The following is a 24,649-nucleotide window of genomic DNA, read 5'->3' as shown; positions in this document are numbered from 1 at the left end:
ACCAGGTGTTGCTTTTGTGAATTTCCTATAGTGGCTTAGAATCACTTTCATTTATATTTGCAAATGTGAAGATTTGTATAATAAATTTAACTGAACAAACAGCAACACATCTGGGGTGAGTTTTTGTAACAGGTGTTGTGTGCATAGGTTTTGTGAATATCCAAACAGGTGACACTACATGAAATAGACAAATGTACTCAATGTGCACAGAAACAAAGCATGTGGAATAGAAGAACCTAGACAATGGCAATTCCAAGAATTGTGACCTAATGACAAGTGATATTACTGACAAGGGTGTTAATAACTCATAGACACATCAGAGTTTCGATAAAGAGAGCAGGGCCATCTCTCAGTGTACAGCAGTGAGGAAGACTTCATTTGTGCACACTTGTCTGACTTCTAAAGAGTGGTTTTTTCATCTCTTTTCCTCCACATTTCACTCTACTCTTGTTGGTAAGCTTCACTCAAACCATTCAGGGAAGAGTATTCTGGGAAATGTAGTTCTTGCCATCGGTTTTGCACTGCAGAGAGCTTAGAACCTTATCTTATGTAATCGTATTTTATTTGAATGAAACTTCTACAAAATGTCTTTTTTTTTTCTCCTACTGGATTACAAGTTTGTTTTTTTTTTTTTTAATTTTTTATTGGATTATAGGTTTTGGGGTACATGAGCAGAGCATGCAAGACAGTTACGTAGGTACACACATGGCAGTGTGCTTTGCTTTTCTTCTCCCCTTCACCCACATTTGGCATTTCAAGATTAAGATTTCTTTTATGCCTGAATATATATTGCAGCATATGGCAGAGTGTCGTGCACATAGTAGGTACTATTCAAATATTTGTTTAATGAATTAATGGATAATATTATTTAAAATGCTGTTATGATCAGTGTAAGTTACTGCATAGGTGAATTGGACCATCACTTTTTTCTGATGAATGGCTGTAACTAAAATGAATAGCCAATTTAAATTTCTGATTTATTAAGGCCTTTTTACTGCTGCTCTTTTACTGTAATACTCTGGTGGTTTGCACTGGTCATTAACTTTCAGTCTAGGGTATTGAAATGTTAGTGAAGACTTGGTACATTCAGCCCACAGAATCACATTCCCTACGTGATCATAGCTGGTATTTCTGAGAGCAGTTGAATAGCTCCTCTAATGATTGTAGAACACTATAGTGAGTGACAAAATACTGGTATATGATATTATGATTGGTAAATGACTATTATGCACTTTATTTCCGTCCTTCCAGGAAAGCTAGATTAACCCCAGATAGCAGATTGCTATATGGAAATGCCAATATTTACTCCCCGTTAATCCAAGGTAACAATTCAAGAACAGTCATTTGATGGAAGAAACTTTTACAATGTTTTACTAATCAATGGCTAGTTCAGAATGACTCTACAAGGTACTCTGTTACAATGGAGTTGATCTTCAGGTCCAGTATGACTGTCTGAATAGAATAAGCATTTGTTTTTTGGGATTTTTTTTTGGCTCCCAAATTGATACAGGTTGTTGTTATTATTTTTGGAGACAGTGTTTAGTTCTTATCACCCAGGCTGGAGTGCAATGGTGCGATCGATCTTGTCTCACTGCAACCTCTGCCTCCCAGGTTCAAGTGATTCTCCTGCCTCAGACTTTCAAGTAGTTGGGATTACAGGCATGCACCACCACAGCCAGATAATTTTTGTATTTTTGATAGAGACAGGGTTTTGCCACATTGGCCAGTCTGGTCTCGACCTCCTGACCTCAGGTGATCCAGCCTCCTTGGTCTTCCAAAGTGCTGAAATTACAGATGTGAGTCACCACATCTGGCCTGATTTAGGTTATTCTTAAGTCTCAAAACATGAATTCTGTGCCTTCCAGAATGATATTCAGCAAACCCAAGATATATCTACTCATTTCTGTACATAGTGCTGCCATTTAACTGGCATATCTCTTTCCTTTGTGTCAGGTGTTAGGAAGGCACAGTTCATGACTTCGGTTTTTCCTTCTCATCCTCAGTGTGCACCTACTTCCTAATATCCATCCTCAGGCCTGCTTCTAGGCATGGCTGCTTATTAATGCTGCTGCTTTGCTTGTCTCGTATTTCTCTTTCTCCACCCACCCACAACCTGTATCACTTCATGTCTCATGCTGTTCTCTGCTCTGTGGGTTTTCTGCCAACCTTATGTTGACACTGTTTCTGGACTTTGTTGATCCTGTCTGTGGAACTGATATACTCTTTTCACTTCTGCTCCTACCTGATTGCTTTCTTCTCTTGGGTGGACAGCCCTTACCTCTGCTGTGTAGCATCCAGGAGCCCCAAGCCTCCCTTTGTCCCTCCAAGTTACCTCTGTGATACACAGCATTGGGAAAATCTACTACTAGCCACTTAGCCCTTATAAACTCTTAAAGGCCAAGGAGCTAGTGAGCAGGGCTGTCTAAAGCTTGGACAGGGGAGAATGAGAGAAAAAGGGAAATTAAAAGGAAGTAGGGAGAGAAGGATGAAGGAATATAAAGAGAATTGAAAATGGAGCATATAGGAAGGAAGGAAGAGCTAGAAGGAGGAGAAAAAGATATTTATAGGCAGAAAAGATAATCCAGGTTCCATGCAAAAGGTACTCTTTGTTCAAGAACTAGGGTTTTCATGTTAACTTGCTAAACCCTGAGCTTCACTCACTTTGTATCATTGTGATTTTGGATGCCACTCTTTATTGCTCCCCACCCTCTCTCTCTAACCTATCCACACTTACCCTTCCTGTGTATCACCAGGCCATCTCTCCCTGCTTCAGCAGTGAGGGCTCTCTTGGCTTTTGTCTCACTCCAAGTTCCCATTCAGCTCTCAGGATGGTACTCATTCAGTAAAGTGAGACTTGCAGCTGCTATAAATTTTGGCCAGAACTCAGCTGAAGGCCAGGACCCTTCTAACCTATAAGTAACCTTTAGAGTTTATAAGGAAGGATGGGGCAGAGGACCCAAAAGTCAAGCATTAGAGTGATGAAAAAGTAACTTCTGTAGAGTGTCAAGCTTGAAATCTCCTAGTGTTATTCAGAGGCATGTTCCTGCAGGCAAGATCCCTTCCTATTTTATTTAAATAATGAGACTGTGACATTCTTGCTCTTAATCCTCTAAATGGCAGTCAGGGTAACAGAGTCAAAGTCATAAAGCCAGAGATTCCAAATACCTTTCATCATTCATGCCAAGTATGATTTGTTGCTGGCATGTGTTACCTGAGATATTGTATTGAGAGCTATTTGAAGGCTGTGTATAGACATAGTGGAAAGGATTCTGTTATTGATCAATAATGTCTGCTATAGCATGAGGAGATGGGAATGGTGGTCTCTATGCCGGGCATTTGTTTATCTAGTCTTAAAACTCTTATAAGAGCATTTTCTGTTCTTCAGCTAGATCTTTTACAGAGTTAGCTAGCCAGAGATGGATGATATCCATTCTTTTAAAAATTCTGAACTTTAACCAACTTTTGCTACTGCATCATTTTATTTTCTTCAGCCTTGGAATGGGTGACCTAGCTAGAAGAAAGGCACAAATGTTTTTAAGCAATAGATATACCTTTTCCCTAAAATTGAAAAGTATCCCATAACCAAATATTTATATTCTGCTGCTAATGCCTGGCACAGATTTCCTGATAATAGTGTAAGATAATATTTTTGTTTTGTTTTTTGTTTGTTTTAATAAGGCCAAGTATCTTTTGTGGAGTAATCCAGTTTGTACTAATTGGAGAAGGTGAGATTCATTTGGCTTCTATAATAGATATATATATTTGCTCTGATTCATTTATGTATCTCCATAGAGTCTGAGTCGGAAGGCAATTTAGATGGCTTTCAATTCATGTGAATTGGGAAATGAAGATTAGAGAATATGTGACTTATTCAGAATTTCACAGTTAGCTCGTGACTCATCTTTCTCTTGCATAAAGAGTTGACCCTTCTCTTTGACCACTTCACTAAAGATGAGACAGCCCCACTAGGATGCCAGTCAGATAGGTAGCCCTAGGTTTGGGCAAGAAATAAGGATAGGCAGGTATTATTTCTGGGCCAATTCAATGATCGAGTATCATTAGGTAGAGCAGGTGAGGGCTAGGTAAGGAATGTGTCATTCTGTTGAGAGCTATGAAGCTGAGCAGAACAGAGAGAGTATCAGGACCCTATGCAGGAGCAATGTAAGGGGGCCCTATGTGACTGCCTAGAACAGAGCCTAAATATCCTCCCACCTGTACTGCACACACAGGTAGTTTTCACTAACCTCCATCTCTTGTGGAGGTAGAACAAGTTTAAAGGGTTAGGACAAGAATAAAATCAAACTGCTGCATAGTTCCTCTCTGAGGGCATCTTTCGTTAGCCCTCTTAACCTGTTATTTGGTCGTGGTAGTTCAGTGACAATGGTAGCGATACTCAGATTTTTGGACCTGGTCTAGTATAGACCTGAATGTTAGAAAGTCCTTATCCTATACTACATAAAAATGCATCACAAATGGCAAAATACTATGTAAGAAACAGGTATTGCTCTGATGCTAATGAGGAAACAATGGTTTATTTCTTCACCTTTATAAGGAAAGTCTCGGGCTAAGGGACCTTTCCTTCCTTAACCCATTTATGCTGGAGTTTGCAATTTTTTTGAATTTTCATGTGACGGAAAAATCAGACCTTGGTGATGACCTTGAGCAGTAGGTCATAAATAACTCCCACATGCTTAGTGTTCCAATAATGGAACACTAATTAATATCCATTAATATCCTGTCATATATTTCTATGATACTTGGCTTGATCTTGGCTTTCCCATAAACGTCTACCTGGACATGTTTTGTTTAGAGGCAAATCTAGTCCTTTTTCTCATTGGACCAACTGGACTTTGTGTTGCAATCTGGACCTTCTGTGTTGTGTTCCAGGTTTCTAGCCCATGCTTGGCCTTCTTAGAGGTACCCAATACACATTTGTTAAATAAATGAATCTCAGCAGGATGAGAAGACAACATTGTGGTGAACTGCAATGACTGTGCTAATGAGCCCGAGATCACAGTAGCCAAAGGAACAGCTGGACCCCTTGGCTAGACCCATGTGGTTTTGTCTCATTTAATCCTCACACCAAAATCAGAGTAGCTGTGATGACTCTTGTTTTACAGATGAGGAAATTGAGACTTAAGCGTACATGGCATGATGTTATGCAGGGAATATGTAAAAGCTGGGACTGGAGCCAGGGTCTGCCTGCTGGTAAGGCTTTCTTCTCATCATTGTGCCATGCCTCCTCCCAAGAGATAAGCAAAGCTCTCCAGGCTAGCATAGGGTGAGTGCATTGCGTTCTTCCATGGCTGAAATGACAGGAAAGAGCAAAAGGGAGCTTCCAGTAAATTACCTCTTAAAAATGTGTAGCCATCTAAAAGAGCAGTCGTGAGGTGTTTTGATTTTATTGATATTTATTTTTAAGTTTGCTGTAGTTATCTGGTCCTTTCAGGCAGGTACTATGTGGGTGCTTAATAATTTTTTTGTGTTGATTCTGTGACTGTCCCTAATAGTTCTCTGAAGAAGCTGAAATAAGGTCAAGTTGTTCAAATAATTACATAGGGCTTTGGAACCTATTGCACCCATGCTCAATGCTCCTAAAACACTCAGTTTTATTAATGCTGGTATGCTTCATTCTCTGGGGAACTGTGGGGAACTCTAGCATGAAACTGTATTCAAGGTGATCACATCATTCTTTTTCAAGCATGAATGTGTTCTGTTTCTACTTCTGTATTCTGTAGAATTAAACCCCAATATAATTAATTAATAGAAAGAATGTCAGTAATTGAAGCACTGTATAAATATTTAAAGGAATCACGAGATTGTTTGGCAAATGAAGGTGGGTACATCTGGAAAATTATCACATAACTTACACTTGGCAATAAATAGACATTTTTTAACTGTTCCCACTATGCAAGTGCACAATAATGGTTTAATGCAAACAAATTGGGGAGTGGAAGTGAGTATAGTTTTGACATAAGCAGAATAAAATTCATGTGCATAAATATAATAATGTAATTTATTTACTGTGTGGTCTCTAGCTACAGCTGCATTGTAGCTGCTTTGTAATAAAATTAAAGCAACCAATTAAATACCGATTAGCTGGTTAGAGACAGATCAGATCATAGCACCAATTAAAATCAGTGTAGAACAATGTATTCAATCAGTCTAATCTTCCTTCTGCAAACACTCTTGTTGTAGTAAACTTTATTTCATGCTTGTGCTTTGGGTATGCATTATGTTGTTGTAATAGCAGGAACTCTGGATTGATACAGGGAGTATTAGAAGTTTTACTCCACTTAACACCTAAGAAATCAGACCTTTGAAGCACATTCCAGGAATAAAGACAACATGAAGAAGGCTGCCAGGATGGAAATGCTATGTGAGAGTCAGGGTGGTACCTGCCTAAGCTAAGTGGATGAAATAATGAAGAATGCTTTTCCATAAAACACAAAAGGCTGAGGTCTGGGTGTGGTGGCTCACACCTGTAATCCCAGAAGTTTGGGAGGCTGAGGTTGGTGGATCACAAGGTCAGGAATTATAGACCAGCCTGACCAACGTAGTGAAATCCCATCTCTACTAAAAATACAAAAAATTATCCAGGTGTTGTGGCCTGTGCCTGTAATCCGAGCTACTCAGGAGGCTGAGGCAGGAGAATCGCTTGAACTGGGGAGGCAGAGGTTGCAGTGAACCAAGATTGCATCACTGCACTCCAGCCTGGGTGACAGAGCCAGATTCTGTCTCAAAAAAAAAAAAAAAAAAAAAAAAAAGACGCAAAAGGCTGAATTCTGTGCAGAAGGGGATAGGGAGCCATAGACAGTACCAGAATAAAGGCAATGCTGCACATTTTCTGGATTACCAGTTACGGGCATATTTATGCCTCCCATACATGAGAAAGACTTGAGTTCACGCACCTGTCAGGTGGAATGCTATTTTCTTTTGAGGTGATTTGTAAGCAATGAGAGTCATGCGTCAATCTCCAAAGTAGCATGAAAGTTATCCATGTGGCTCTTTACATACTTTTTTCCCCAAATTGTGCATGACCAGCATATACATTAATATATTTAATATTTCTTTGAATCACTTTGAACTCACTTTCAAGGGAAACTCTGCTACCATTTTGAATAGGAAATCATGGTACCTATTGTGAAGAGAAGGGAAACACAAAAATAAATACCCAATGAAAAGATTTTGTCACAGACTAATTCAAATTAGTTATTTCCTGATAATGGCTAGGTCTCTCTTTACATGACTTTGACTTGCAAAACCAAATAAGCATGTTCATAATTTAGGATTTCTTTTTTCCTTTTTTTTTTTTTTTTTTAAGACAGTCTAGCTCGATCACCCAGGCTAGGGTGCAGTGGCATGATCTCGGCTCACTGAAACCTCTGTCTCTTCAAGTGATTCTCCTGCCTCAGCCTCCTGAGTAGCTGGGATTACAGATGTGTGCCAGGTTAATTTTTGTATTTTTATTAGAGATGGGGTTTCACTGTGTTGTCAGGCTGGTCTAGAACTCCTGGCCTTGTGATCTGCCCACCTTAGCCTCCCAAAGTGCTGGGATTACAAGCGTGAGCCACCACGCCCAGCCTATTTTTTATTTTGTGTTTATCATTCCTAAAATACGTTCCTAAAAGCAAAGTCTAGATTGTGGCATTGGGATGAAGGAGGATCTTGCAGTATTATTGTAGTGATAATGGGCCCAGTTCCTGTTTGATCCGACTTCTTTTTTCCATTGGGCGGGGTGGGGGGAGGAGGAATAAAGGAGGCTAAATAAAAGCTAAGTCAACCTTTGTATTAGTTGGGTCATTGGACCTTCTGCACCCATGTAGCACCCCAGAGAGCTGGATTTCATGTTTGGTGACAACTTACCTACATATTAAAGTAGCTTCAGGGGCCTAGATCCAGAGCAGTTAATCCATTTTTCTTCAACCTTAATTTAGTGTCATGTATCTTCTGAGCAGTGAAGGGGAGAACAGTCCAGAACACCCAGAGCACTTGAGGAAACAGAGCTAAAGAATGAGAGAGTGTGTTTGCCACAGCTGATTCTGGTTAGAATAGCTGGCTCAGGCCTGCTCAGGCTGGGATGTTCTCTTCAGAGCTAGTGGCCACTGGAAATGAAGAGGGCAGAGAGTGAGAAAGGAGAGAAAGTGAGACAGGGAAAGGAGGAGACTGAGAGTGAGTCTTGTCCTCTGTGTGAGCAGAGGAGGGAAGATGAGCATTACACTGTGAACCCCTGAGGACTCCATCACAAAGAGGCAGAGTGCTCCAAATGGAACTGTTGCTTCTCAGGAATGGGAGAATTACCTGCCCTTAATCCTCACTCATTGAAAGAAGATAGAAAGGAGGTGGGATCAGGGAGGGGAAAACTTAAGTTGAAGCAAGTAAGCGGCTCGAGTATCAGGTAAGAAGTGCCATAGGGAATAGACACTGTTCTCCATTCATCCTTTTTATCTCCCCTCTGATTTTCACAGCAAATCAAGTTCTGGCCTACTTCTCAAGAATATGAATGTATATACATATATGTATATATGTTTATTTGTGTATATATATGTATGTATTGCAGACAGATGTTTTTCTAAATTACTGAAATTAGTAAACAATCATAACTAGTGAGACAGGATGTCAGAATGAGAAGAGGAAATAACTGAAGGGAGAAGTGACTTGGAGTTGTTTGCAGATGTTAAAGACACATCTATCAGGCTTGTGATGTGGGAAATTGTGACACTAGAAAGGTGAACTCAGTACACAATGAATGTTCAACACCTCTGCTACCTCAATCAGAAAGAATCTCTCACCCTGATGAGCTGCTCTGAAAATAACCACCAATTACCCCAACTTCAGTAGGGAAGATAACATACATTTAATTGGTGGCAGACTGGATAGAAATACAGAGATCCTTATCCTAAAAAAGAATTCTACCATTGACCAACCCTTGCAGGTAGTCAGCATGAAAGTGTCCTCTTCCAAAGAGGCCCACTGAGGAAGTGACTGCTTAGTTCCCTGGGACCATGTGAAAATGATTAAGCTGCTTGTCGGCAATCCAAAGCTTCTACTTCTGTGGTCTGAACATTTATATTATTATAGAAAAATCAAAAAACCCTGGTGGTTTTTACCCTGGAGAAGGGCTTTAGTGGTATGGTTATTGGTGATTATTTATCCTTCCCCAGATACTATATAGTGACTGCCATATGGAAGAGGGACTGAGATTTATTCTGATTCCTGATGACAGACACTAGTAATAGAGGACCCATCTTTAGCTTGAATTAACAACTTTTGAAACAAATATAGAGGTCCAGATATGGAACGAACAGCCTCTCAATGTAGTGATATTCCCATTAGTGGAATGATTCAAGCAGAATCACAGTTCCACTGGAAGCAGGTAACAGAGACTGACTTGGGCTAACATAAGTAGAAAAGGAATTTGTTATACGTAGGATGTCAGGGAATTAACAGCATCAAGATAGTGGCAGGAGAGACTAGGCTTAGAAACAGGAAAGGATCAAGATGGAGTCTCCTTGGCTCTTAAGCCACTACAGCAATGAGTTGGTGAGTGGTGTGTCACCCTTCTTAGGATTTAGAATTCTGGAAGAGAAGGTCCAGTTGAGCTTAGGTCACATGCTTATCCTTTGTCTGTTCAGTATAGGGACAGCAGAAAATCTACCAGAGGTCTCTAGGACCTCAGATTCTAGAGTGGAATGAAAAGTCACCCAAGTCACTATCCTAATGATGGCTTATAATAGGGGAAAAGTCCCTAAAAGTGAATCAAGATGTTGTCATAATGAAGAAATACGGGCTGAGGAACCAAAATGAACAAGTGATGTTTGCTACAGTAAACATTGATTAGAAATATTGTAGAGGAGAATTCTTTGTTGGGTAGGAAGTTAGGGAGAAAGAATTAGTTCCTCTGGCTGTAGTACACTCTCATGGGCAAGAATGTCATCCTTGAGAGGTTAGGAATTCAGCATCCTTAAAAGTAGTCAGGCAGACTTGGGCGATAACATCCCCTGGCTTCTGTGACTGTGTCTAGGATCAGCTTCTCTTTGAGGATTTTCATCTGTGACAGAGCAATCAAATACCACGGGGTTTTTATATAGTATTTACAAATGTGTATAGGACATTCACATGTTCAAAGTTTGGGAATTCCTTGTGACTTTCTCTTTCCTCCTCTCCCATTCCCTGTGATGGTCACTTTCTAAACCCTACTTCAGGATCCTTCTCAAATCTCTCATAGGCAAGAACAAGGTGCCCCACTAGCTGTGTTCCCACAGCACCTCCTGTCCATACCTCTAGCAGAACATAAAGCAAAATAGTACGTGACATTAGTTGTTTCCATTATTGGATGGAGAAGAACTCCTGGATGCAAGGACCTTGTGTTTAACTGCTGTAGTGTTAGCATGCAGCACAGGGACGAAGGAGATAGAAATGAATGAAAAGACATAGGAAGAAATGGAATGAACACATTGAAATACAAATAAATGGTAGAGACCTTTCAGGGTTGTGTTGTATGCTGGTACCTCCTCTAACTGACTTCTCAATGTCCTAATCTGTACACTTCTTTGTCCTAAGCAATGTGAATATTTGATGTCTTGGAATCTGTTGGGTGGAACCCTTCTCTGGGAAGTTAAAGGCATTTTACTCTCTTGATTTGTTCTCAGCAGAGCTGAGCCATGAGTAGTAAATAGGCATTTGTTTCTATTATGACTGCAAATAGTATGATTTCAAATTGCTTTTATCACCACCATTTTAAGAGATTACACCTTTAATTTACAAAGCAGTATCCTAGAACTGAACCAAACCAAAGCTGTGGGCATACTAAACTATTGCCTAAGCTTTCAGTTCATGGAAATTAGTATTGGGGAAAATCAACTGCATGTCTCTGTCTCTCTGTTCTCTGTCTCTCTGTTCTGTCTCTGTCTCTCTGTTCTCTCTCTCTCTCTCTGTGTGTGTGTGTGTGTGTGTGTGTGTGTGTATACAGAATCCTAAATTTAGTTGTGAACAAAGGTACTTAAGCATAGAAATCCTAATGTTAAAAAATGTGAATGTTTAACACATCAGGGAAATCATAGTCACAAAGAGGGGAGCCTGAATGAAGTCAGAGAGTTGTTATTTCAGATGGATCTTGGGCAGGTCACTGAGCCCCTCAGTGCTGCTCCTCCCTGTCCATTGTGAAATCTGTGAAATGGGGATGATGCCAACAGAATGGAATCCCTAGGGTTGTTCTGAGGACTAAATGAACTTTTCTGTCTCTCAGTTTGCCTGCTATTCTGAAGAGATTCAAGAGTCCTGGGCAATGGTAAGTGGGAGGGAAAATAAGCAGAGATCCTTTTTCATCCTGTGACTGATCACATAGGACACCAAAAGTAGGAACTTTTTTTCCCGTTTCATGCTCTCTCCTGCATAGAGGAGAAACTGATGAGTGGAATAGAGCTGTAAGAAATGACATAATTTGTTACCTACAGTGAGCTGGTCAGAGCTGGAAGTGGAAGCAACACTGGAAATAGCAATATTCTTGAGTGTGTTATTTCAGCCTGACCCTTTCATAATTAAATCCTTTCCTTTTAGGACATTGTCTGTGGGAAAAATGATTCTCTGGCTCTTCCTAGATCTTATTCCAAGATGGGGTTGAACTCTGAGGGTGGCCCCAACTCTAATTAGTGATCTCTTTATTAGCATATGATTTGATATCATTATAATGGCTGAAATCCCGTTTCCACAACAACCAGAAGTTGACCAAGTCCTTTATATCTGCTTGGGCAAGTCCTGCTATAGCCTTGATTCCCCTCACTTTTGTGGTTAAAAGTATTTACTTAATTCTGTGGTTCTGCCAGTTTTTTCTCTTTATGTTCTCTACACAAGGCCAGGCTCACCTGTACACTCTCTCTCACTCTGCCAAATGTAAATCCTTGTATTTTTAAAAGCTGGCCTTGATAGCTTTCTCTTCTGCTGCACACTGTACTCCCATTGCTATAAGTACTTACTACTGAAGAATGTTATTGCCCGAAAAGCACTTGGAGCAGTGCCTACTACAGAGTAGGCACTCAAATCTGAGCTGCTCTTACTCTCATTGTCACCATTATTATTATTACCTTAGAGTTATTGTGAGAATTAAATAACAAAATACCTATAAAGTATGGTGGGAGACTGCCTGGCACATAGCAAATGCTCAGGAAATGTTAGGTACTGCTAATTAAAGGAGCCTAACCCAGAGATCTATTTACAAAAGTGAAACGGAGCCTTACAGTGGTATTGCCTTGGACACATTCTATTCATTCTTACGTACCATTCACTTCTAGTGTACTTTGCAGTGAGGTGGATATTCGGAATGATGCCTCACCCAGAGAGATACTTTATGATGTTGCTCATTGAGAGAAATTCATTTATGCTCACTGTGTCAGAAAAGTGGTGTTATATTTGATGTATTCATTTTAAGAGTGATAATTGTATGTTTTTACAAGTGACTTAACGCTTGTCATGAAAAAATGTTAAGCAATGTACAAAATTATAAAGAAGAAAGCAACACATCACCCTAAATCTCACCACTGAGAAATACCCACTGAACAGTTGAAGAGCATCTTTCTAAACATCTCTTAATAGTCATCGATGGATAGGAAGATAATAAAGAGTAAGACTTAACATTGTAAGGATGAGAATAACTCAGAGACCATAATATATCTGCTTTATCAAAAAAGATGTTAAATTTAATTTTACCCAAATTTAACAGAAGAAACATAAAGTGAAAGTGAAACTTCAGCTACACATTTTTTCACCATAAAAGCTATTCATTCCTAAAGACTTTACTGAAGGTTAAGGAGAAAATATAAAAACATTCAAAAGTTGGAGTTCTTACGAGTTTTTAACGACACCGGTTTTAGATGTTATTTGCTAGGAGAGATTACATGATTGATTTCTCATTTCTTTCCAGCTTAGCTCTCTCACTACCTTCCAACTATGTTACTCATATTATTTTTACTCTGACAGGCTGTCCTAGTCTGTTTGGGCTGCTGTAGCAAAATACCATAAACTGGGTAGCTCATAAACAACAGAAATATCTTTCTGACTGTTACAGAGTCTGGGAAGTCTAAGATCAAGGTGCTGGCAGATTTGATGTCTGTTAGTGGCTTGCTTTCTCATTAGTAGATGGTACTTTGTTGCTGTCTTCTCACCTAGTGCCATGGGCTATTATCTAGCTCTCCCAGGTCTCTCTTATGCCGGCACTAATCCCAATCATGAGAGTGGAGTTCTCATGACCTAACCACCTTCCACTGCCTAATACTGTTACCTTGGATGTTAGGATTTCAACATGTGAATTTGGAGAAGACGTAAGTATTCAGTCCATTGCACAGGTTCGTAACATCCTCATTCTGTTTTGCAAGTGTAATTCTCCCATTCATTTAGTCCTGGTTGTATTTTTATTTGGATCTAGCACTGGTAGTCTTTTTACCATTGTTTCCATATGCCACGATTGTCTGTTTTTTTTTTTTTTTTTGAGACGGAGTTTCGCTGTTGTTACCCAGACTGGAGTGCAATGGCACGATATCGGCTCACCGCAACCTCCACCTTCTAGGTTCAAGCAATTCTCCTGCCTCAGCCTCCTGAGTAGCTGGGACTACAGGCATGCACCACCATGCCCAGCTAATTTTTGTATTTTTAGTAGAGACGGGGTTTCACCTTGTTGACCAGGATGGTCTCGATCTCTTGACCTCGTGATCCACCCGCCTCGGCCTCCCAAAGTGCTGGGATTATAGGCGTGAGCCACCGCGCCCAGCTACGATTATCTATTTTGATTTATCTCTTAGCTAGGTACCTTTCATCATCAAGCAATTTTTTTTTCTAAGAAAGTTTCATGAAGGTTATATTCTCTTGAGATTTTTCACTTTTGAGACTCTCTACCTATTGCCTTTATACTTGAATAACAACTTGGCTGATATGACATTCTTGGGTCACCTTTTCTTTTCCTCTGAAGTTTAGAGACATTGCTCCATGGTATTCAGAGATTGGCTCTTGCTGTAGAAAGTGTGAGGCCAGAGCGATGTTCTTTCCCCTACTGTAATTGACTTGCTTTCTTCTTAGATGCTTGAACAACTCTAGTTTTATCCTTGATGTGTACTAGCTTAATTAGGATGACAATGCTGATTGTTAATTTTTTTTCAAGATAGTGTATCATTTCCACCCATGGATTAAGTTCTTTCTTTAGAGAAATGTTTTGTGCGATAACTGAGAATTTTTCTTTTTCTGATCCAGTGTTTTAGGGACACTGATGATTATTTTCTTGACTTTCTATATCTGTCTTCCAAATTAATGCTCTGCTTGTTTGCTTGATCAAGTTCCTTGCCTTTTTCCTCATGGATTCAGTAAAAGTATTTTGAGTTTCTCCATCATGTTAATTTAGTTTTCAGCTTTGACTTTTTCTATTTCTGTTTTTAGTGAATTTATTACGTTTTTAGTGGTATGTAATATATTCAGAGTACTTCCATAGGTCTGGAATTTCCGTTTCAAAACCTTGTGTTTTGTCTTCTCAATTTTGTTGAAGATTCTTACCAGTTTTTTTAAATGTCATGAAACACTCATGGGGAAGCTGTTGCTTAATTTTAGTTACATATCTGTCTTTTGCATTCTGTTACTTTCTTTGTCCCATTCCCCACCCTTTCCTCATTCAGATAGTAAGTTTGCATGGCAGTCATGCCTTCTCTTTTTATGCTGCTCACTGTTAAGATGAGTGCTTTGTTTTTGTTCTTTTTCTGAACTGGTGTGAGTTGATCTTCATCTTCCTTGATTTCAAGTTCTTTGAGACTAGTTTTTCTTCCCTGTTCTGAACCATGGTTTGAGAGCTAGCTGCTGCTTTTCACATACTTTTCTAAAGATGACTGATTTTCAGAGTGTGGTCTTCAGACCAGCGACATCATTTAACAAGGGGAATCCGTGGGCCTCACCTTACACGTATTGAATCAGAAACTCTGGAGATGGGGCCCAGTGACCTGTGTTTTCACAAGGCTTTCAGGCAGTTCTGAAACATTCTGAAGTTAGAAAGCCACTGCAGTGGGAAATGTGGAGTTGAGGGTGAAGAAAGCTGTAGAGAAGCAGAGCGCAGCCACACTGGACGACCTGATCCCTGCTCTGTCTTTGAAAAACCTATTAATATTCTGTCCCTGGGCCCATTCCTCAGCCAGCACTGTTCCAGTCTTTGGGCTTTGAAAGGTTCTGTCACTTGGCACATTGCTGTGGAAGTCAACAAACTCTGGGGACCCTTCCAGCCTCTGCTGCCAGGGTTGCCATGAACTGCTGCTGTGCAGGTTGTCCTTGAATAGGGAAACATGACTGAGGGGCCTGAAAGGGGAGCTCAGTTCCAGTCCTTGCTCTGCCTACAAAGAAAGCATGCTTGGTGCAGAGTTGCATCAGCTCACAAGAGGGATATATTTTCCTAATTTGATCTGCCCAGAGGGAGCATCTTTTCATAAAAAGAACATCTATAGTATATACTGTAGTCCTCATAAGGTCTCGAAATGACACGTAGGAGCTTCAACAATAAAGTTGTTTTTCTCGAATTTGAAACAATTATTTGCTGCTTACTTTTGCCTCATCAGTCCCCTTCCCTCAGTCCATACCTTTACATATTTAGGGTGGTTTTGAGAAACTTCGGGAATCTGTCTACTTATCTTCTTTGATTAGTACTGCTTTTGTGTGTGTGTAAGGTTGGATTAGGGTGAGTTGGTGGGGCTGACCTTATCAGAATCTTCATTTTCTTTTCTTAGCTTATGGTTTCAAAATTTATAGCAAAGCTCATACCACTTTATTGGTTTCATAGGTGTTGGGTAAGGTATTAGCTTTTAAAAATCCTGATTTCCTTTTTTTTAAATTAGTTTCTTGCAGGTTGGAGGTGGGAAGTGTGATTCTATAATCCTGCCTCACTCTACTATTAGTATACAACAAATGCGCTATTTTTTTCTTACTAACACAAATTGAAACAATTATTTGCTGCTTACTTTTGTTGTTGTTGTTTTAATCAGGTAGGCTTCCTTACTTGTAAGTTGCAGACCCAACTTTGAATAACTTAGGGAAAAGAAAGGTTTGGGAGGGTGCTGTGTAGTATATGAAATTAAAGAACAAGTCTTGGAAAAGAGCTGGTAACTCGTAGCTTCAGCAGGATAAATCTGTGGAAATTGGGAAGACCATAACCATGAGATTACTGAGCTCTAAGTGCCTTTTGGGTATATGATGTGAATGACAGCACTACCAGTTCAGTGAGGAAGTGGCTGCTTCCTTAAAGTTGTATTTCTCAACAGGGGGTGATTTTTGTATCTCTCTTTCCCCCATCTGAACACATTTAGCGATGTCTTGGATACATTTTTGGTTGTGACTACTGGGAGGAGATGCTGCCGGCATCTAGTACGTAGTAGCCATAAATATCTCAGAGTACACAGACAGCTCTTCACAGCAAAGAATTATTCAGTCTAAAATGTCAATAGCGCTGAGGTCAAGAACTCCTGCCCTAAAGAAAGGGAGTTTAGGTGGGCTAGAACGATAGGTGTTCATTATTACATTTTTCAGGCAGTAGGTGAGCACTTTCATTGATCTGGGACAGTGTGTATGTGCTGTTACCATTTGGACTTCTAGTAGTATTGCATTTATTTATTTATTTTTAACATGTCCTTTTTAACACAAGAATTAAGCATTTTACTCTCTTAGGGGTACAGTTGTGATACTGTCTTACTGTTGTACCAACACATAGAAGTCAATTTTGATTCACTAACGAAAGCCGTGTTAATCCTCCCCATAATGGTTAAGTTTATAACTGTAATGATGTCTCTGATATTTGACTCCCATGTAATAGTCACCATAGGAACTATAGAAAACATTGATTTGGTAACAAATAAAAGTTTTAGATCCAGACTCAAAGTATCTTACCTTTGAGCCTCACTTCCTTTGTGCAAAATTCACTGGTAAGAACTACCTTTTGTTTTCTTAATTCTCTTCATATTTGGAGGTGACCCCATTGTTTGTCACTGGGCAGTTGACTGTGTGACTATGGATATATCACTTAATCTCTCTAGACTGCAGTTTCAACCACAGACATATTTTTAAATGAGTGTGGAAGAATCTTGAGCCCCTTTCTGTTCTAATACATTAAAATTATAGACAATGCAAGGTATTACAGTGTGTATGAGCTCTACTTTCTGGAAGGTTGGGGGTTGGGCAGGTTTCTGATCTGGTTGGATCAATTTTTTGGTAGGCACCCAGTACCAATCTTCATGTAACTTTCCTTTTGCTAGTATGCCTACAGCAAGATACAATGGAACACTGCACATTAATACATTTTAACAGATTTTAAATGAACTTTCTCTAAACAGATAGAAGAAAATTAGATCATTCCTAGGGAAATCCCTTGGCAGACAGCACATCTGTCAGTGATTTGGCATTGCAGGAACTTTCATCAGGCTGCATCAGCAGTTTTTCATCAAAATGTGAGCAGTATGTTTGCTAAAAGGAAAACCAGTCATGTCTGAATTGCGCAAACTTCTTTCAAATACAAGGAAATGTCACTGTCTAATCTGTAATGCTTCAAACTATTGAGTTCTTGGGGAAAAAAATCCACCAAACTCAGAAGTGGTATCTGAAAAAGCCATTTCATACTGTAGAAGTTTCTACAATCTGTAAGCAAAGCAAAATTTGTCTGTTTTTTAGTACTGATAACATGCAAGGATGTTTATTACTTGGTAGCAGTGTAGTATATCATTATATAAACTTGCTTTTACTTCTAATTAAACTTTTAAAATGCAGTTGCTTTTCTTTGCTCCTGCGACAACATGGAAGATTAAGTGATTTTTGTTCCCTAATGGAATTATCTATCCTCAAAAACTCAACACAAATTAATTTCTGTTGGTGAAATACATTTCAAAATATTATAACTCTATTCATTTTTTAAATTAATATTCCCTATGAGCACATATTTTAACCAAAATGTGGTACGTTTATTAATAATTCTTAGAGGGGAGAAAACACAATTTGAAAAATAGTCAACATTTTGCTTGATGACCACCTTTCCTGCTAATAATTATTTTGGGGATTTTTAAAGCGAAGAACACGTTTATTCAGCTGTATCCATTAATCTGGAAAATGCCCTCTTTAAATTGTTCCCCCAGATCTTATTGTTTCTAACATATTAAGTTGCCTATGTGTTCTCCAGTATTGAGGCTGGAATTAAATTGCTGCTCTCTAACTTCGCTGGTGGGTGCTTAGGATGGTACCTCTTTCCAGACCTTTTTATACTTTTAACATGAAAGAAAGTGATCTCACTGGTCATTAGAGAAATGCAAATCAAAACTACATTAAGATACCATCTCACGTCAGTTAGAATGGCGATCATTAAAAAATCTGGAGACAACAGATGCTGGAGAGGATGTGGAGAAATAGGAACACTTTTACACTGTTGGTGGGAGTATAAACTAGTTCAACCATTGTGGAAGACAGTGTGGCGATTCCTCAAGGCCTTAGAAATAGAAATTCCATTTGACCCAGCAATCCCATTACTGGGTATATATCCAAAGGATTATAAATTGTTCTACTCTAAGGACACATGCACACGAATGTTTATTGCAGCACATTTTACAATAGCAAAGACCTGTAACCAACCTAAATGCCCATCGATGATAGACTGGACAGGGAAAATGTGGCACATATACACCATGGACTATTATGCAGCCATCAAAAATGATGAATTTGTGTCATTTGTAGGGACATGGATGAATCTGGAGAACATCATTCTCAGCAAACTGACACAAAAACAGAAAATCAAACACCACATGTTCTCACTCATAGGCAGGTGTTGAACAATGAGAGCACATGGACACAGGGAGGGGAGCACTACACGCTGGGGTCTGTTGGGGGGAAATAGGAGAGGGACAGTGGGGGTGGGGGAGTTGGGGAGAGATAACACAGGGAGAAACGCCAGATATAGGTGAAGGGGAGGAAGGTAGCAAATCACACTGCCACGTGTGTACCTATGCAACTATCTTGCATGTTCTTCACATGTAACCCAAAACTTAAAATGCGATTAAAAAAAAAAGAAAAAAAAGTGATCTAAACTTCCTTAGCTCGAATGCCAATTCCTCAATGCATAACTCTTCTGTGGCCTTCATGATGCCAACAGCTGTCAACATTCTAGTATTTGTCATCTCTCTGATGTTGCTTATTTCCTTGTATCTGGCAGTCTAGTTTAGTTGTTCTTCCTCTAACTTACTGGACAGGGACTCCTGGCTCCATGTCTCTAGGTTACTTAGCTTTTTCCCATGCAAATTGCATAGCTTGGTCATTTTGAACTTTAAAATGGGGTTCAGATAAAGCAAAAAGAATTAGGTTTAGTTTTATGATAAAATAGGCTTTTAAACAGTTTGATAAACTCCCATTTAGACTTTATTCGAAGAGGAGCCTGAGTTACCCTCACATGTTCACACTTGAGGGTCTTAATTCCCTGACATTCCTTGGCATTAGAGACTGAGACTTAGACTTCACGGTCGTTTGGGTCCTCCTAGAGACTGAACTAGAGTTTTTCATGAAGAGCTGAATAATTTCTTTGCATGTTGATTATTTTCTTACAAGAGTCTTTTCAAGCATGATGTGGATATTACTGACAGTGGGTCATAATGGGTCTTGAGTCTGAAAGACTAGATTTCAAGGTATGGTTCTGCTGCTTTCTAGGTGTAAGATGAAAGCTCTTAGATCTGTATGAGTCCCTGTTTTTTTAATATATAAAACAACAATGCTGCTCTCCTAAGCATGTATAGTGATTAAACATTTACTGCTTGTTAGCTGCTGTAAAACAATTTTATAACAAAAGTTCTCACTATTACTGGAAATCGATGAAAAGGTTTAAGGCTCTAGGGAGGCAGGGTTTTGAAAAAAAAAAAACTTCTCCCCCATATTAATGTTATCTGAGGTTAACTTAATTATTTTCTGTATACTTTCTCCTCCCCCAACCATTATCTTAATATTTATTCCCATTTCTGACACAATTAAAATAGTCATACTTTGATTCTGCAGGCCTTCATTGTCCATAAACACAGGAAATGGGTGGGGGGAGATGTTGCTGTGTAAAATAATTTAAGGAGGAGTATATCTGTGCAAAACAGAATACCAGAGGTCTCTGATAAATCTGAGTTTTTATATCATCCAGATAGTTCAAAGCACATTTTTTTCCCACTAAAATATCTGAAATCAAATACAGCAGAAACAACACAGGGGAACAATACTAACACCTGTCCTCATATTATTAGGTTCATTTAATTTAACTCGCATCTCTTGATGATGATGATAAGCGTGCTAGGCATTGTATTATGAGATAGAAATTATTCTCATGCTTTCTCTATAGGCAGTCACACTCCAGAGTCTCTACCTGAGATGTGTCTAGCACTATTGTTAGACTTGGAGATACAGAGATAGATAAGATTTAGCCATTACCCACAGGGGTCTTACAGTCCAAGAATACAGGGGTGCTGATTCCTTTACTATGAGACCGTGTAGGAGGCTGCTGCAGGAGTAATTCACATGCCAAGAATAGCAAAGAGGGGATGCAATTCTTGTCTGTTTTGGAGATCCAGAAGGAGATAGCAATTGGAAAGGATTTTGGAAATGAGGTCACATTTCCATTGCAGAAGAGACCGAGGGATGGTAAAAGAGGAATGGGCAGAACTGAAAGAATGAGAAATAGCTGAGCTGAAAAGGGTGGTCCTGAGGGCTAGTGCAGGGCCAGCAAGGCCAAGGTTGGAGAACTTGCAGGTGGACCAGGGAAGCATGCAGCCTGTGAGGGCTGAAGGAGGGCATGAGGTTTGGGCTCGAATGACCTTGGAGAGCAATTCTCTAAAAATGGCAGAGGGAAGAAATCCATGTTGTATTTGACTGAAGAGGTAGTAGAGATTGGGTGTTTAGAAGAACTTTTTGGTTAATCACAGAAGAAAAAGAAGTTGATTATTTAAAAGTTCATCAAGGGTATATGTACTTTGATTTGTAAGAAAGAAGAATTAATAGAGGAATAATGATATGGAGACATCAGAAGGGGCAAAAATGGAGAGAAGAGAATTTTTCTGAGCCCTAGAAGAAGTTGGTAAGAGGTGTTTTATTGTACTTTGCATGGTATTTGGATGTTAACTATAGACTGTATTGTGACGGAAAATATTTTGGGACCAGGCATAGTGGCTTACAAGTATAATCCCTGTTGTGAGAGGACCTCTTAAGGCCAGGAGTTCAAGATCAGCCTGGGCAACACAGCAAGACCCCATCTCCAAAATAAAAATTTAGCCAAGTGTGATGGTGCGTGCATGTAGTCACAGCTACTCAGAAGACCAAAGTGGGAGAATCACTGGATCCCAGGAGTTTGAGGCTTCAGTGAGCTATGACTGCACCACTGCACTGGCAACGGAGTGAGACCTAGTCTCTTAAAGAAAACACACACACGAATACAGACACATGCACAAATATATATTGGACAAAGATGCTTGGTGGTCCTCCATGTTCTTTCCCTTTAATACATGGTTCACTGAGATTTGCTGGAGCCAAGTATAAAAAAAAATGACTTAACAGGGTGTCCTGAGGCTTCATCCTGTACAATTGCCTTCTGCCTGCAGATGTTTCACTTTCTCCCAATTTCTCCTCATTGGCTCACCTTTGTCCACTCTACTTTCTTGATGCCTGACACTCTGGCCCCTGAATTGGTTGCTGTTGGCTCCTAGCTTTTTTTCTTTGTTCTCTTAGCATCCAGACCTGGACTGTTCAATTTTCTCTTGAAATGTAATGCAGGTGAATCAATCTGTAATGCTCCCTTTTCCTGGTGAGGCCAGACTGTTGCTTCATTATATCCTGTCTTCAAGTAGCCCCACTGTGCTTGGCCCAGTGGATGGGACTTTTCCTCTGCTGTCCCAGTGGAATGTGTGGGATACAAAGGGACATGATAGATTGACACCAAAGGTCAAGGGAAAAGGAATAGAAATAATGAAAAAAGAATACAGTTGGAAGGACTGGCCCAGGATAGAGGAGAAACAGTTCATCCACAGAAACACAGCCCAAGGAAGCAGGGAAGGATGAAGATGCTGCAGGATGGAGAAAGGAAAAGTTGAGGGAATTCCTAGCAGGGGCCCCAGGCAGGCTATAGAAGGTCCCCAGGGAGAACCAGGTATAGGGGGAAAACCATTCAAATGAAAAGAAGCAGAGGCTCTTCTGGGCTTTCTAGAACAAGGGTGTCAGCCATCATCACCTGTGGCTGGTGGAGACTCAAAGGCAAGCAGGGGAATAGAACAGCTTTATTGTGTTGGAAGGGGTGGGGAGAGAAGAGGGAAGAGAGGTGGAGGATTCAGGTGTGCCCTGACTTGAGGCTCTTGGCACAGGAAGATGGAAATGGGCTAATATAGAAGCCAGATGTCCTATGTGATCAGAGTTGACTTTCACTGGTTGGTCCCAAGTTGGAGGCAGGGGGCAACACTTGGGGAAGTTGGCATTGATTAACTACCAACCATTTGGGGCCAGTGGCTCCAAAGTTGTGGCTTCCTGGACTGGTTTCTACAGATGGTGGGTCAGTGTTGTATTTTTCTATGTGGTCTGGACATTGTCCATTGACTGTTCAGCTACCCATGGGCTAGAGTTACAGTGATTGTGTTCATTATTCATGTGTACTATGTTTTGTAGGACACGCTTTGACTTGTGGCCTGGCCAGATTTGAGTTAGAACAGCTCCACATGATTCCAGCTGGCAGTATGCCAGTATACTGTGTTTCTACAGACTTTCACACATCCCTCTTCAGTGCCTTCTATACAGAAAACTGGGAACAATATTTTTATGGATGTTAACTTTTTTCGAAACATTAAAAATAACACTCAAAATGCTTGTCTTTTGTATTTACTCAAATAGAGTTCTCAACACAGCTCTGGCTTTCAAAGAAGCCTAATTACTTTCATATACCATGAACAGTCAATAGAGAATTGGGAAAAGTCATACCTATAAATTTATATTACTTGAGGGAGAATATTTGGTCTTAGAAATATTAATGCAGCCTTCCGTCTCATAGGAATTAGCTTTATTTGTGAAGTAGAATTTGATTGACTTTCTGACCCACCTAAGCATGTGGCCGGGGAGAAGTGCTTTTGCACATTGTACGGCTCTGAGTTCTTAATTCTAAAGATGTCAGCTTGGAGAAAGGGCAATTTGTTCCTAAAAGAGCTGCACCTGGGTATCTGTCTGCTTTGTTCATAGACGAGATCAATAGAATGGAGGAACAGTCAGACATGTTGTCAGACAATTATTTGGAATTGCGCCATTTCCAGTTAATATTGCAACTGTAATGTACTCCAAGAGTATTTTCTTCTAAATCATTAAGCTAGTTATTATTTTCATTGAGGAGCAAAAGTTGAAAGTTGCCCGTGTAGAAAGCCAAAATAGAGACCCCAAGGGCGGGAGGTAAAATCCTGGCTGTGAATGTTTTTCAACACTAAGTTCAAGTCTGTTATTGTTCTGGTAGAAAACCCAAATACCCTTCTTCAGTGATACGTGTGTAAGTGTAAATTACTGTGCCAGAGAAAATTATTATATGAGAAGTGTCAGGTCACCTGGGTTACTGCTGTTCTTCATAATATTGTTATACAATATCAATCTACGGTAATACTTTTTTGCAGGCTGGTTGGTGTCATAGGACAAAAAAGATCACCTTATTCGTTATCAAAAGCAGTCTTGCATGTGATGTTAAGGGTACAAAGTGAGAGAGTACAACTAAGTTTAACTAATAGAAGATTACATACTCAAGAGTGTGTGTCCTAGTCAAAGCAAAAATGTGGTTGCTGCCAACTGAATAAAAGGCCACATTTTCTCCCTAGAACTTGGAGAAAGGTCTTCAGGATACCCCAGTGATGGGCAAACTGCTCATTGTTCCTGTCTGCACCATCAATTTGAGGTCAAGCTTTGAGGTTGCTGCTGTTTACTTCTTTCATGCCAGGTACGGCCACTGGGACCTTTGCTATAAACATCAAGACAGTGCTATATCCCACGCACCATGAATCCTGCCAGGTGAGGGGCTGGAAGAGGACAAGATCTCATGGAAGCTCTACTCACTCTCTGCAGACTCAGGCTACTCTCCTCCTACCTCTGACACTTACCCTTCTTGAATAACCCAGCTCTGTTTCTTTTGGGACCCTATACAGCTGCCTAGAGGAAGGACTACATTTCTAATCCTGTTTCTAGGTGGGGTTGTATCATTAACTTCTGGCAAGTGAGAAGTGGTGGGTGCAACTTCTAGAGCATGTCATTAATGGTTGGAAGCCTGCCCTGCCTCCATCCTGCTGCCTGGGCAGTGAATGGCATGGCGGAATGCCATCTTGGGCCAGGAGAATAAGAACCATCACAGAGGTGGTAGAAGCGAATCTGAAAGCAGCCTGGGTTTTAGATGATCACAGTGCCAGTGGCCAGAGAAGTTCTGGTCTGCTGATTCTCAGGCTTAAATGAGCAAATAAAAACATGTCTGCTTACGCCACTATTATTTTTGTTTTTGCAGATAGTTATACCTGATTTCTAACAAATAGATGAGATAAACATTTTTTATTCTGCATCTCCTTTAGCAGCTCGGTAAATTATGTCATGGTGTATCTATGATTTTATATATTCTACCTAATTTTGATAGAAT

The 24,649-nt window shown here is 39.9% G+C and overlaps 1 protein-coding gene across 33 annotated transcripts in view; it reads left to right on the top strand.

Annotated features, from left to right (window-relative positions):
- Positions 1-24,649, top strand: part of FHIT (fragile histidine triad diadenosine triphosphatase) — a 1,534,178-nt gene that overhangs the window by 597,313 nt on the left and 912,216 nt on the right. For 2 of the 33 annotated variants that reach the window (XM_078351371.1, XM_035274392.3), the window contains exon 1: positions 22,316-23,965. The exons of 19 other annotated variants lie outside the window; for them this stretch is intronic. In XM_078351371.1, the coding sequence (XP_078207497.1) occupies positions 23,959-23,965 (7 nt within the window). In that variant the 5' untranslated portion in view covers positions 22,316-23,958. Of the gene's footprint in view, positions 1-767; positions 23,966-24,649 lie in introns of those variants that run through there. 12 more of the 33 variants (XM_078351366.1, XM_054246246.2, XM_078351368.1 and 9 more) reach the window with 12 other exon arrangements.

The sequence above is a fragment of the Callithrix jacchus genome, chromosome 15 (assembly GCF_049354715.1).
Source record: "Callithrix jacchus isolate 240 chromosome 15, calJac240_pri, whole genome shotgun sequence".
NCBI classification, from domain to species: Eukaryota; Metazoa; Chordata; class Mammalia; order Primates; family Cebidae; genus Callithrix; species Callithrix jacchus.
This window is presented reverse-complemented; position numbering and strand designations above follow the sequence as displayed.